The following is a 16,088-nucleotide window of genomic DNA, read 5'->3' as shown; positions in this document are numbered from 1 at the left end:
TTATCTGTGAATCCAGGGTAACAATTAATTCGGTTTTCAAGACTGAGTTCCTTATCTTTTCCATGAAAACAGTAAATGTTTATACATATATATATGTGCATGCATATTTAAATCTCTTCACAGAATTAACCAAAAACCAAAATATTTGAACCAATTAGCGCAAAATATTTTTTTTAGCATTCTGAAAAATGGAAAGAACAGTTTGCACAGACAACAAATGAACCCTCAGCCTATGAAAAACTATCATTATTTCGAAAAGTAAATCATCTGATTTAAATAAAACAAGAAATATATCTTGCACTAAACCAGCTTGCAGTTTTACTACATTGAAGCTTTTCTTGTCTCCATCTCCTTCTGAACTCTAGGAAGCCTATCACCAATTTTTTTGCATTCTGAAAAGTATCTATCAGATCAGTGGCTAAGCTAGATAGGAACTTCCAGCACCAGATGCTGGAGAAAGAAACTGGAGTATCACAGATGTCAACATCTTTGTAGCATTTAGCAGCACGTTTGGGGCATGTGAGCATTATGTACATCATCTGAACAAATGTGAGCCTGCTCTCCCAGAGTGGTGACCTGAAAAATTCACCCAGCTGTGCTACCTCGGTGGCATGTTGGAGCCCAGCTCCTCTGCTGAGAGGAAATGTGAGAACTGAGCATCTCCTGTGCTCAAACCAGGTTTTGGGGCTAGTCCAGAGCACTAGAAGAGAGATCATATGACTGTCTTCAAAATATTATATAAAGAAAATAAGGAAAGACTCTTCCTTACAGCAATATTATTTTATGTGTTAATACACTATCTGGAAAACATGCTCATATTTCCAGTTTGTAATCAGCTAAATAAAAAGCTGATATCAGTTGTCAGGCTTATTAAGGATTATTACCCATAAATTCTTTCTGTTTTTTTCTCACATCCCTACATTTCTACTGGGCATGTTGTTTCTCAAAATCTGACAGCACTAGGCAGCGCACCAAATGAAAATATCAGATCTTAATGCTATGTCTTTTTCATCATGTCTTTTTCATCTTCATATGTGTCCACACAGAGCTCTCAGAATATTGCCAGAACAACTGTCTTTTGGTGACTTTTACTTATTACTTTTTTTTTTTTTTTTTTTAAGTGATGGACAGGAAGAGCAGATTTGAATATGCCATAAAGGAATTAAGATTCAGTGAAATCTACACATGCATGTATGTGTACATAAGAGTTTGTGTATACTATAATCTTTCATACATCTGCAAGACTTACCTTTTACCAACTTAATGTTGAAGTAAGTAGTTTACAGCAATAAACAAAAGAATATCTAAATTTGCAATTCAGCATATTGGAACTTAAGAAATCTGAGGCACCCATGACCAGGCATACTTTAGAATACATATACTTCAGGAAGTCAATAGAATCAGCCCTGATTTGGATTTCAGCAGACTTGCTGTCAATTAAACCAGTATTTAATTCAATAGACTTTGTCAGCTCACTTAAGTAACAGGCCAGCTGGAGGTCTTTTTCTCACTATTCGTCCTATGAACTGTTTTCTGGGATTACTGTAATTAGCTGTCTGGGCTCCTGATTCACTCACCCATGGAGCACTGCTCTGCTACCTGGGTTTATGCCCTATTTAGTTTGTCATTACGCATTTTGAGATGCCTACAGTAATTAAAGAAGCTCTGGAACTAAAACGGATCAAACTAACAGTCCAATTTCTATCCAAAATTCTGTTGCTAATACTCATTCTTGGAAATGGGAAGCAGGGAAAACAATGGAAGATTGGAAGCAGTGACAGTGGACAGGATCATGTCTTTACACAGACACACAAATGGCTTCAGGGTTAAGGTGGATTAATTTCTGAGGGAGAAAGTGGATGAAAGAAAGCAATCGCTTCCTTTTCTCATTGATCTGTAGCAGCATTAATCTATACAGTGTCTTTCTAGACTAGGTCATGCAATACTGACTGAAACAGTGCAGAACTAGAGAAATATGTTTTAGAGGAATGCTTCAAAATCAGAATTATAATGCTATACTTCAGCAAGAAAGTCTGCCTCTACAGGGGCCGTGGATTCTGAATATCCAGATTTTGGGAATACTCATGGTTATTACAAATTCCAAATGGACAGGATTTATGAAATAATTAAAACCAGAGAGGCAGTATATGCATCAATGTACCTACTTTATACTATCTACATCTAGAAAGTTAATTTAACTATAGGGAAGGATATTTAATCCATGGAGCAACTGAGCATTACTACTGTGGGCAGGCTGTACTGGGAGAGACAAGAGAGAAAGAGGTTGAGGAGATCCTTTCTGGTCCAATTCACCTGTCCTTCCAGGAGACCCAGATGCCTCTTCTAGTTTTCGTTGCAAAGCCTTTCTACTGGTGAGAAAATAGACTGACAGCTCAAAAAGTTACTCACAATGCCTACCATAAATCCCCCTGTACAGAAACAACAGTCAACCTAGTGCAGGTCTTCAAAGTGCATTTTGCTTAGAAACAGTGAGAACCGAAAAAGATCATCAGGTAGGGAACAGGAGCAGCACACAGCTCACCTCTGGAGTGTTGTAAATGGTCAATAAATGCATTATACTCTTCTCAACTGAAGCCAGAGGATGACATATAAGTGCAACTTACGTATTTCAAGCAAGGAATCTTGTTTCCTGTTTTTATTAGAGTAAAGCAATATAACAGCACTTATAAATTTCCAATGACATTTTATAACTAACTGGTATTATAAACAATACATAGAATAAGCAGAAATTGCAACACATTGTTTCTCAAACAAAACAAAAAGCTATTAAAAAAACATCAGAAGTTTAAAATTAATGCAAATAGGAGAATGCTCCTTTATGCCAGGCAGTGCCAATGAACTTCAGCCTAATGTGCTTCACATATGTCAGAAAGAAAAGAATGTCCAATCTCATTCCCTCTACTAGGAGATACCCTGTACAACTAAAAGTTTCCCTTAAGATGATGGTTATTGATTTTCCCAAGTAGAGTCTCCCTGGGGTAGAGACAAAGGTTTTAGTAGTGACACCTCCAACTCTTCACAGACAAATCAGTTATCAGATAGTAGTTATTCTCATATCCTCATCAGATTTTGCAATATCAAACTACGTTACGCTCTACAAATCTATCTCAATGATTACACCAAGTCAGCAATGGGGAAACAAAATGATTTGCTAGAATGCTGAGTCCCTGCCATCTTGCCTGGTTCAATAATGTACTACCTTGATGCACAAAGGAGGTTGACCTAGAGAGATTTTGTTTGCAGCATACTTGCTAAAATTGAGCTCTAGCACTAGGGCATGGTCTCTTCTGAGTGTCTTAAAAATCATAGTGAATTCTATAGTGAAATTAATCTATGTGCAATATTTGTTCTAAAGGCACTTCCATTCAATATCTTAAATGTTTGATTAATTCTGAAAAATACCTCTAAGTTTAATCCTTATAAAATCAGAGTCTCACTGAAAGTTGAATATATTAACAAAAGGCAATCCAAGCCATACTTTTCTTTCATATTTCTTCTTTATGAGCTATGGTAAATGACTACTTTGCCCCGTCTCTTGAGAATGGAAGAAATAGAGAAATATCATGGTATATGGATTATTAAAAAGCTTCAAACAGGAGTCATCTTGGATAAATTGTTATGAAGGTGGTAAGTCATGGCTGACATACTATAATTGATAATACACTGAAGACTTGTAATCCCATCCACAGGCAAAATCTACAGCAATGCATCACATAAATAATAAAAACACATGAAAACTTCTCACTTTCTTCCTTAGAGGTTTACCAGTAGGCATTTCTTTTTCCTTATTTTCTTATTAAATCAAATCAGTTAAAATAACTTATAGATCTTGTAACACTTCAGACTTTTCACCAACCCTCCATCATGATTCAAAACAGAAACAGAAAAGAAACCAATACTGATTTGAATTCTAGTTTGTCATATTGGTTTGTGGAATAGACGGAATATATTTAATTTTTCACTTCACTGTATGACTGTATGGTATGGTTCTATTAAAAGGCTGCGGTTGGGCAGCAGAGAGAGGTACCAATTTTTCCAGAGCCAGATTGCACGTGGGATCACACCGAGTGGCATTGAGAAACGGGAGATCGTGGCTTCCCCAGTGGCAGATGACTTTTCTCCACAGAGAGATGCTTCTACCGTGTGGGATGCAATATACAGTTAAGGACCTCGTAAGCAGGGGATGAAAGTGGGGGACATGTGACAGGAGGAGAATCAAACCTAAAGAAACAAGACACTGAGAAAAGATTTATCTAGGTATGTAGAGAATATGGGACATTCTCTTTTAACTACAAAAGCTAATGACAAATCCTGTAATGAAGGTAGCATAGACAGTGCGCAGTACCCTAGATTCAGACTCACCCTTTTATTTTAAGCTAACTCACCCAGCAAATCTGTGTTTTCTGCTTCACTGGTTACTGTGTTCTCTATCTGTGCTCAATTAAAGAAGCTCCAGAATGTCCTTCTGGTAAGCCTATAAAGAAAAAGTTCTCTAAACACTAAGAAACTAATCAGAATTAATGAAAAATAATAACAAAAACTTGGTGCACTTCCTACGTGCACATGAAGTAAATATTTTATGCTCTCTTTTGCTCTTGTTTGGCCCGGTAAAAGCATGGACTAGCAACGCTTGCTCCTCTTTAAAATTTCTAGTGAAACTGCTTTGCAATATCACTGTAGAAACTCAGAAAACGTCCCCAAAAATGCCTCACACCCAATTATTTTAAAACTTAGGAGAGAACAGAGAAAAAAAAGCAAATGTAACATCAGGCTCAACTCCACAAGTGAGTTGCTCCTTTATCAACCCCTCAGATCACTTTAATCATGGGTTTGAACAATGAGCAGCAGTGCTTGTTACACCTATCCTGCAAATATCTGAAGCCCCAAATGTTAACAAACACACGGTAGGAGTTCCAATACTGAATGTTCTTAAAATTTACTTTTCCACAGCGTTTTTCTGACAGTATAGCAAAACTACAATAGCAGTTTTCTGAACACGTAACTAGATGGCTTATGTATTATATAATATATCTAACTATACGTGCAACTTTTTGGTATAATAAAACCATAGCCCCCAGGTCCTACTGAAACATAAGTAGCTACAGTGGCCTAGTAGATGGGTGTTGAATGGGGTCTTGAATGAGAGTACAGATGGCGGGAGAGAGCTCAGTTTAGATTCAGTACAGTTTTCAGACAGCAGTCTTGCAAAGAATATCCTAACTTATGCTTACTGTTCTATTAATTTTATGGCTGAATAAATTGCATATTTGAGAAAATTATAGTTGGTGCTAGCAGTGCTTGAACTGAAATGTTCTCATAGTATTAAATATCATCCATACTCCTAGTTGCAGACCAACTATCTACTGTATCAACTAATAAAACTTTAAGAATCTGAAACCTTAAGACAAACAACATAAGGAGAAACATTGGGTCAACCTGCTGAAACCAGAAATTCACTTGTCAGGTCAGTAAGATCATCAGACTGTTAGTTAACTGCATACAACAAAAACTATCATAACTAGTTTCACCACAGACATACTACCCCAGAACACAGCACACAGAGGAGACAAGAATTGCCTCACCATTTGTTATCAAAGTTTTCTGTCAGCAGCAGAAGCAGCAGGACCAGACAAGAAGGCAAAGAAACTTCAGACAGAGTTGGAACAAATGCAAGCACCTGTCCTGAAGCAAAGCAGTAGGAAGGGACCTTCTGGTGGTATTCTGACTGAGAGGAATTCACTGCTATAACTAAACAAATCCTTTTTCTTCTTGTTGCTATATCCAGGGAAGCTGAGCATGGCAACTCAATTTTTAGCAAACAACTTATGTCAGAAGCAACTACTCTTATTCAGTTTCTTTTCTTAAAAAAAAAACAAACAAGCCTGTATCTGGCTACCTACTTGGCTTGATAATGAACAGTAGCATATTTCTTTGACTCCTCCACTATAACAGACTCTATGGAGTCTTTCCCAATAATATCCGCTTTATAATATAGCCCCAATACCTGAGCATTCTTCAAATCTCACCATTAAACACACAGAGCTTCACAGCTTGTTCTTTCAGATAAAAGATATTGTTGTAATTGAAGTAGATGTTTATAGGCTAGAGCTGTTTGAATACATTAAAGAAGTGCTGTTTCAAACAGATTTACTTCATTCACTTGAAGAAGAATTAAATGATAATAGCATACTTCAACTAGAGATCTCTAAGCACAACGTAAAAAGTTAATAATAAGGAAAGAGAACTGCATCACTCTGGTTCTTTGTGGCATCTTAAATTTGTAGATAGAATACTGTACTGGTATCGTGCTTTATTCTCTGTAATACTCTATTTATAAAAACTTGATGTGCTTTCAGCATACAGTCAGTTTTTTGCAACTGTTCCTAAGACAATTTTGACTGTAAAGGTGATTTGACCTGTGCATGGCCTGAGCAGATACCAGGCTTTAGATCTACACGACATTTCTGTCTGGTCTATGCTGTACTAACAGCTTTCTGAGTCTGCCCTGCCTTCATGAAATAACAGTTGTGTTTGTGAGATCTCTGCCAACAAAGTTTGTGATACTCATTATGATACATAATTTCAGATCCAGCCGTCATTTCAGTTGTTAACAATCTTTTAAGCTCAACATGACCTGGAATCCAGCCATCTAAGAAAATCACCTTTATCCAATTTTTCCATCCAGGCTACTGACAACATTTTTTCAGTTAAAATAGCTAAAAAGTAACTTCCTAGGTCACACAGAGTGATCCCCCTGGGAGATTCAATCTCTAGAAATTGTTCCCAATAATCTCCATCAACAGAAGATTTTGGTATTCAAAACATTTGTTACACGCTTGGTGGGTTTGTTGTTTTTTGGTTGTTTTTTTTTTGCACCTTAGGGATTCAATTTAAGGCAGAATTTAAATGTACTGTTCCATTTAATAAGGGGTTGAAACTAGATGATCATTATGATCCTTTCAATCCAGGCCATTCTATGATTCTGTAATTCTATTTTAGCCTGCAATGACACAGAACTTTTTAAAATACTGTCAATATTTTTAATTATTACTGTCCTCTGCTCACATACTTTCTTTCATGCTGGCAACCATCTAAAATATATGTACACATTACTTAAATATATTGTGGTGTAAACACTTAACATAAAAATGTTTCCTGTTCATGATCATATGGCAGAGGAGCTCTATAAATACTTCTGTATATCAGTCACTTAATCTATTAAAAATGCAGACATACAATAATCTGACCATAATCTGATAGGCTGATAAATAGGCATCATGCTCAGAAAGAATCTTCCATTCTAAGAGTTACTATCAACATTTGATAATGTCATCATTCCAGGAAAGAAATGTCTCAGAATAGAAAACAAGTTTTATTGTGCCTGTTTATTTTACCCAAGAATATAAATTCATTTATTCATACATCAAGGGGTATTGTAGTTCTAGAGCAGGTGTATTTCAGAATTCTTTCCTTGACAGAAGTTCACATTGCATACAGATTGTGCTTTTTTCGAATATCTGCTAGACTGAGCATTTCAATTGTCATTTGGAAACAGAAAGTCCTGCATTTAGAGGTATTTGTGCCAGGAACTGAAACACTGACAGGCAATCTCAGCCAAATATTGTTATTCAAGTGAATTAGCCAGTTTGTACAAAGAGGTTCAATCAGAATTCCAATGCCCTTTTGCACATATCTTTTCAAAAGAGTAAACTGAGGAATTAAGGTTGTTATTATTATTGTTAATATAATGAAACTAAGGAACTAAGCTAAATCAAGTCAGATAGTTTGTGGCACTATGTGACCTACAAATCTTCATGTCCCACATCTCAGCTGACCACTATGAAATTCTGCCATTAAACTTGGCTTTTGATAATGTAAGCAGCAAGTATTTACTAGCATTCAGTAATATACTTCAATACAAAGTGGCAGAAGCAAAGATCAAAGAGAAAATGTTTAAGTTTCTGTTGTTTATTTTAATAGAGCTAAACAAAAAGGTTTGAAACTATCACTTTTCTTATCAAATCTGATTTTGTATCACAACCAAATAGCTTAACTGCCTACAATCAATTGTCCACCTTCAGAGATATTGAATATATCATAACAATATATAGATGAAGACTTCATAGAATTTGAAAATTACTGCTGAAATAGTAGATTCCTCCATCCAGCTGCAGTTGCAGCTTACCAAATAATATAAAGCAACAGTAACGATTAGCAGAATTAAACACATTTCAAACACTACCAAAAGAAAACTATTGCATGGTTGCCATCAACATGCAGTCCTTGCAACTGTCCCTGACACTGAAATCAGGCTAAAAATGAAGAGCTACAAGATCTAGTTTATATGTTCATGAAAGCCAAGATGACATCAATTTGATTTGTTAGTTAAAATAATTGAGCACGTATTCTGGTGCTAACAGTATCTTTCAAAGAGATTTTGCTAAGATTTGTGCTATAAAGCAGGTCTGACACCTCACAGCAAATTCTTCTCATACTGGTGTGATTTTTAAACATAGTGATTAGATAAAGATATTTCTTAGAGTGGGAAATAAAGACAGTCAGATTGTCATTCATTTCTAGAGCATTTGGTTGTTGCCTTAGTTCCACACTGATGCTGTGCAAGAAGGAATAGCAAGTAATTTCCCACCTCAGAATCTGTGAAGTTGTTTTCCATTATTTCCTATTTTCTTTGTTCATAGCTCACTAGATTCTGACCTGCTTCCACGTGGAAATAACTGCACAAGACAGGGATGAGAACAAAATTCTATGTGAACTCATCTATTGAAAGGAGTTTTCTCTTCATCTCCCTCTCCTCTCTCCTAAGATCCACAACTAAATTACAGGAGCTCTGATGAAAACTCCACAATTAAAAACACAGTTATTTTGTACAAGGTTGATTTTAATCCATTTAATGCCTAACTTCTGTGTAATATTTGTGCATATAAAAAAAAAAAAAAAAAGAAGAGAATGTTACACCCAAGATTCATTAGGATATGTTAAATACAGGCAGTGATGCTTATGGGGTGTAGAAGATTCAGCACTGTCTTAATCACTGTGGGTATCCTGTCTCTTGCTCATAACTAAGATGTGGCTGCTTTCTGTAATCTAGCCTCAAGATTCATGCTGTGAAAGTGTCATATAAACAGTCAATGTTCCAATGGAGATTAGCAGCAAGATCTTACGCTTAGAGGAATTTCAAACAAATCTACAAGACATCCCTTTTACTGAGGGTTGACACTGGTCTATTTGCAAATATTTCCAGGGTATTTTGCGTTTGCAAATACAAGTTACAGCTTACACAAAGCATGGGTCCTGCAGGCAATATTTTCCCAAACATAAATAAAATGAAATAAAGAAATGTTTGTTTAAATGTGTCACATATTTGCAACAAAAAGCATTTCCAAACTGCCTTACCTTTTTTTTTTTTCTTCAGTTATTGAGTAGAATAATTCAGCTATAGTTTTACAATGAAAGCATATAGAACATAAAATATTTCAATTGCCAAAACAAAGAACTCATTTACAGAACTTGGGCAAATAGGGACTCTACTTCATTTTTAGAATAAAAACACTCAGGTTCTTCATATTTCTTCTATTGTACTCCTCTACATTCAGCTGTATTTTTCACCATGAGTAATTCACTCTACACAATTTGCAAGAAATACATTTACCTTTTCTTCTCATATTCATCTTGAAAAGAAAAGTACAACTGAGAATGAAGGAAGTTTCCTATTTTGAAGAAAATATTCTATATTTATCTTTGGTTTGACACAATATGTATATAGGGAAAATCTTAATAATCTTTTTTCCAAATTATTCTATCATAATACATAATCCACTCAAGCAGAAAGGAAAAATTAAACCAAATGTAAACGTGCAAGAATTGCATTCTACTCATAATAAGACTATTACCCCTTTCCTTTGCCAAGTAACAGAGGGTCTTTAGAGATCACAAGTAGTCAAGGCTCCAGTCCTATTTCTCAGCTGTAAGACACTTTGCCAACACATACCAAATTGAATTACTACACTCAAGTGCATGTTTACAAAGTGCTCTGCAGTGGACAAGTATTTGTTTTAAGTCTAAAGTAAGGAAATTTAGTTAGGCATTTTTCAATATGAGTAAAACTGATTCAATTGCAGTTGTAAGCACCTAAGATAATTCTCTTCAGTACATAACTTTTTACTGACATGATGCAACTTGGCAACATTCTTACAGATGAAAGCACTTAATATTGCACATTCCTAAAAATGCTGGGGTTTTTTTTGCAGTTAGCAAGAAGCATAGGATTTCTCATCATGATAAATTTCATCTAAACGTAACAATCAAAGCATTTTATCAGACTGCAAAAATGGGGTTTCAGCAACTTTGGAATATATCACAAATGAGTAACTTCTCCAATCCTCCTCAGAGGTACTGTATGAAACACATATGATGTTTTAAGAAGCAGATGGTCTTTCAAGAAAATCTACTTTAAAAAGAATGAAAACATACCAATTGACATAAATAACCAACGGTAAATGTTATTGTTTTGAACAGAATGTTTCCTGTGAAATAGAGTATGTGTGTAAACCATTAATTCTACTGTCATTCCAGCCAGCTTGGGAAAGAACTGCAGACTGCTCTAAACATATATATATATATATATTTATATTTGTATATTTATATGATCCCTGTCATAAAATATCCTGAACAAGAACATGATTTCTCACTTACATAGGCTCTTCCTGCCAGGGATGAAGATAAACAATCTCAAAGCTCCTTACAAGTATTATCTAACTGAGCCTACAAGGGCAGCTACGGGTTATTATATTCTCTGTATATGCGGACAAATGAGACAAGCAAGTTTATATCTCAAGAGATCACTGGGAGTTAATAAACTGCTATGAATACCACCCTGGGGCCTTGACTTCCTTATTTTTGCTCTCACAGATGGATAATTAAACTATTATATTGTGGAAAATTCATCTAAGAGCAGAAATATAAGAATTATGAACCTGCACAGATGTTCAGAAAGTTACAGAAAGGTTCTCATTAATAACACTTAATAACATAGATGATGAGCAGAAAGGAAATTAACATAGTCGTGACCTCTTTTCCCACTTCATGTCTCTTGTACTGTGATAGCATAGTTTACCACTGATAATTACAAACCAGCTCTGAAAGGATGTTCTCCCTATGCTTAGGAATATACAGATTTTAATAATATGATTCATTCAATTTCTTGATGTCAGCAGCTAAATATCTTTGTTATAATCCTTTTCCATCAGAGTTAAAACATTCCACAAAGCACTAAGTATCCTCAACTCCATGTTACAGCTGGGAACAGTGAGTCAATGAAGCAAAACAACTAAATGACCACCTTCAGCCACTGCCTGTGCTGGGAATGAACCAAAGGAAGCTTAAGATAGAAGATATAAAAATGTAAATAAACTTTACTCATCCATGTCCCCTGTGGCAGTAAGGATCTTTTTTAACATAGACAATTGAATGTAGGTAAAAATAAATGAATGAATAAAGGACTATTAAAGTCTCAAAGGGCTTTGAACTTAACAGGCTATTCCAGGTGCTCCACAGGCTTCACCTGAACAGTTTATACCATTTTTTTCCTTTATTCCTCTCCTCCTCCTCCTCCTCCAAGTTATGCTTGTTTTCCATTCATTGATTCTTTCACTCCAATATCAATGAATTTAAAATATTAGTGTGGAATATTAAAATTCCATACTTAGTCTTTTCACTTGACTGTGTTATTCTATTATGTTTTATACTTTATACAGTCTCTGTATAAAGTATATCCGTATCTCCTAGGTTTTTAGGCCTTTTATCTGTATTTTTTAGTATACAAGTGCTTGGGTTGCTACCTTGCAGGTGTTGACATACACTAGGAACATAAATCATACAACAATCATCGAGTAGCAGGCACTTAAATCTTTTCAGTTTCTTTGACAATCTTAATCTTCAACCTTCAAAAGGTCCTGACTGGTCAACACATGCTGCTCTCTTTTTCTAAGCATGGATATGCCATGCTTCCTCAAACTCCACATGCACACAGTGAATAGAAGGCAATCACCCCAACCTTTTGAAAAGCAACGTAGTAGATTTAAGGGATTGCTCCCACTCCTTTGTATTGAAACCAAAGATATTAGAGCTTTTTCTGAAGCCTTCCTTCCATTAAGGTCTGCCTAAGCAATCGAAAAGAGAATACACAAAAAGTAAATGGAAGTGACTATCAGCCTTTGCCACAGAAATACAATGCTACAATTCTGGAAGAAAGGAAAATACATACTGAGACAGGAAATACATGTATTTACTCACACTCATAATTCAATCACACCTGTGGGGAATGAAGAACAATCGCGGTTGCAAAAAGATGAGATCTCAGGGAAACTGCTGACAATCAACCTGCCTTTGCAAAAAAGTCCTTTAAATTCCCACCAGATTTGGGTTACCCAAATGTGCTCCTAGGACTCTTCCGATGGAAATGACTACTGAGAGACTCTAATGAATATTGAGTCTTATAGTACCTTAGCTTTTGACTGGATTCATTCTAAGCCTCAACACTGAGCATTCCTTTGCTCCACACTGTCACAGATCCTAAGTATAAAGGCTTTTTTAGAATCAAGGCAGGAATGAACAGGTACAGAAGATTTTCCATATAGAGGTAAGGAAAACCACGCAGAAAAGAACCTGTGTTTTCATGAAGAAGTGCCACAGCTAAATCCACAGAAAGGCTGATATGGAAACAACTGACAATAAATCAGAATTGATCTCTCACTCAAATAATATAAAGACAAGAACGACTTTTGAAGCTTTTAAAAATACTTCTGAGATATAACATATTTTTGCTGCAATAATAAAAAGTCAGGCTGTCAAAATAATTGAATACTACTAGTTCCATGGTAGTTTTGCTCTGACAAATATCTTCTATTCAAAGTTCTGTAGACTGCTGGACACGTGTTCTTGCATATTGCTGAATTTTTGCTCTCAGTCTCTGCCCCTCTCTTTCTTGCTCTCTCTCTCAGACTAAAAGATTCATTTTCAAAACTAGTTTTTAACTCCCTGTAGTATTATACAGCCAATAGTTTTCTACCCATTTAGGATTTCGGATTATTCTCAGAAATGAAAGGGAGTATATGTTCTGCATTTGACATCCAAAGAGTAAAGCTTTTCTATATTAATCATTTAATTACAAATTAGCAAATTAGGTATCAAAGTGATCAGTATTACATCAATTCAGTCATTTTAATTATCTTCCAACTTAGTCTTTTTTCACATTTCTTTGCCTTGAGGTCTCTTTTTACTGCTATGTTACCTCCACACATCTGGATTACAACCCATCGTGGTCACTGCGCTCCACATATTGAAGTCGAATCTTCTACATGTACATGAACTGCACATTATAAAAAAAGTAATAACATGGTCTAACACATCTTTGTTTTCATTTGAGGCCTCAAACATTCTGCATGATAATTATGCCAATTTTACTGTGTTTTGATTTCATTTTCAAAATGATTATGTGATTTATACAAAGTCAATTGGGAAGCATATATCAAAATGGAAATGAACGAGTTGACCCATGCCCCAGACATCAGATGTCTACTGAGGATAACAGCACTGACAGGAGACTCATATTTTTCCATAGTGGCAGTTAAAGAAACACAGCAGTATACTCCCAAGTCATCTCAAACAGAATTGGATTCTAGTTTTATGTACTCATCCATAAACTCATGCATGTAGTGCTTATAAAGCTGAATTTCTTCCTAGGACTCCTATGCCAATTCTGGTTTATTATACAGCAACACTATTTCCAAAACAATCTTAATTTTTCATTATTCAGCTAGAACTCAGACCTATTTGCAGTAAAAAACTTCTAGAAATTAAGTACAGTGGACTATGGAATAGCCTTTTCTGGTCATGACAATACAGGAGAGTACATAGCCAATTTGAAGTCTTCTGAGTCATTTTCTGGCAACGGATGGTTTTCAATTATATTAGCTTTATGCAGTTCAAATGCTTTTTTTCCTTCTTTGGAAATCCCAACAGATACGCAGCTTTTGGCTGCCTGTCCAGAATAATCATGCCAAAGTACACTCTGCATCTCAAGTTGAGCTATTTAAAAAGATAATGTAAATACAAGTTCTTTATTTTTTTTTTCCTCCATTTAAGCTGGTATAATTCAGGTGAATCAAAATAAAACACAGATGAATGGTCAAATGAAGAAAATATCATAAACATTAATTTTGTATGGAATTTGCCCTTTTCAACTCTGCTTAACCATTGACAATATGTAGTATTAGCGTTTAAACCAGATGACCAGTATAGGGACAGTTTGTAGATTGTGTTCCAATCAAAACCTAACTGTTCAATTCAGAGTTTCAACTATTTTTTTCCCTCTGCATAAACAAGTTCTTGGTAGCCTTTTCAGTCCATGACATTTTATGTTAGTGACCATATGGAATCATTCTATCATCTAATCCTAGTTGGTCCTTGTTCAGCTAGCTACCACCGACAGCTTATCCTTTACTTTGTACATCATAACATCAGCTGTTTCTCAAATTATCTTCTCTAGCGGTTTCTATTTATCTCATATTCTTAAGGCAGTTCTACCTTACACCTTTCTAAGTTTAGAAAATTTATAATTACAGTTAGCTTCCTTAGTAAAACAAGTGTCAGTTATACCAATGGTATATTAATTAAAAATAAAATATATGAATTGGGCAGCCTTAACTAGTTCATAGTACTGCTATGGTACTGTATCATCACTGTATATGTGAAAACAACTTACAGAACTCTTCCCTACTAGAATAAAATTAACTTTCAACATTTAAGCATGTGAGAAATTTGAAAATATATCTTTTACGGTAAATTTCTTCTGTGGTGTAGTGGTAAAACAGTCTCAGAAAATATTTTATCCTGTATAATAGAATTTATATTATTTAGAGGAAAACAAAAAAGAAAAGCTTATCTTTACCCTCCGGACATCTTTGCCAAATGTTTCACTGTAGCTAGTGCCCAGTATTTCAAACTGAACGTAGGGGTTGGCGCCATCTTCTCTGAACTCCATAACACCAGTAAGCCCAGTTATATGGCCCTAAGGAAACAATTTTCACAAATTATACAATAGAATAAATTTGCCTTTACAAACACTCATTTTTATTAAAGATACAAGAAATCCACTCTGAAAATGTTTACAGCAAACTTAAATGTAGCAATTACATGTTCTTCAACAGATCAAATACATTTTTGAGGAAATGGCTCCAACACTAACATATCCACTGTAAATTGTATTAGGAAGTCATCAGATCTTTATCTTCACAGAAACAGACCCTAGAAAACAGGACTGTGGTGGAACATGAGACAACCGTCCCTTCAGTATAACTGAAAGCTGTCAGTTGAGTGCTGGAGTTGAATTCAAAGGCATGAACTCCGAGTCCAGAAGAAAATGTAATACTTGCTGTGCTTACAGGAGAGGCGTGAAGAAAAGATGAAATTTAAAGAACTTTTAAAACCTCCCTGTAAAAGTATAACTAAATTTGTTTTGCATTTGCAGCAAATGCAAATTGAGATGAAACTAAATTCTGAGTTAATTTAGTAATAAAAGATCACATTTCTTAAGAATGACAGAGCATTACACAGCATTAGAGCAAAAACATTTTGTGAATATACATGGGCTACTTTGAAAGTAATGCCAGCTATTTTATTACATTGGCCCATGATATCAGAGGTGCCTAAGATAATCTATAAATGTAGCCTGAAGGCATATTGCAGCATGGTGGTATATCAGTATGATAAGGGATCCTGTAATGAACAACTGCACTCAGAATATATGTGGTATGCTTGTATTTATGAGAGCTGCTTTGAAAGTAATGCCTCCTATTTTATTCCTTTGGCCATGACATCAGAGGCGGATGCTGGTGGCATGGCAGTAGAGGCTGAACCTTCCCACCAAACTTCCATTACATTTTGTTGCCATATGACAGATGGCAGCAGAGGAGCAGTCTGAAAGAACAGCAGATGACATGGAAGTGTATATGAAGCAAAGAGGTGAAAATGAACTCTTCCATGTGGAA

At 35.5% G+C, this 16,088-nt stretch overlaps 1 protein-coding gene across 3 annotated transcripts in view; it reads right to left on the bottom strand.

Annotated features, from left to right (window-relative positions):
• Window positions 1-16,088, bottom strand: part of GRID1 (glutamate ionotropic receptor delta type subunit 1) — a 507,351-nt gene that overhangs the window by 80,100 nt on the left and 411,163 nt on the right. For all 3 annotated transcript variants that reach the window (XM_085229265.1, XM_085229263.1, XM_085229264.1), the window contains exon 8: window positions 14,990-15,109. In XM_085229265.1, coding sequence (XP_085085391.1) covers window positions 14,990-15,109 — 120 coding nt within the window. The remainder of the gene's footprint in view (window positions 1-14,989; window positions 15,110-16,088) is intronic.

This window comes from Meleagris gallopavo, chromosome 8 (genome assembly GCF_905368555.1).
Source record: "Meleagris gallopavo chromosome 8, MGAL_WU_HG_1.1, whole genome shotgun sequence".
In the NCBI taxonomy this organism is placed as follows: domain Eukaryota; kingdom Metazoa; phylum Chordata; class Aves; order Galliformes; family Phasianidae; genus Meleagris; species Meleagris gallopavo.
This window is presented reverse-complemented; position numbering and strand designations above follow the sequence as displayed.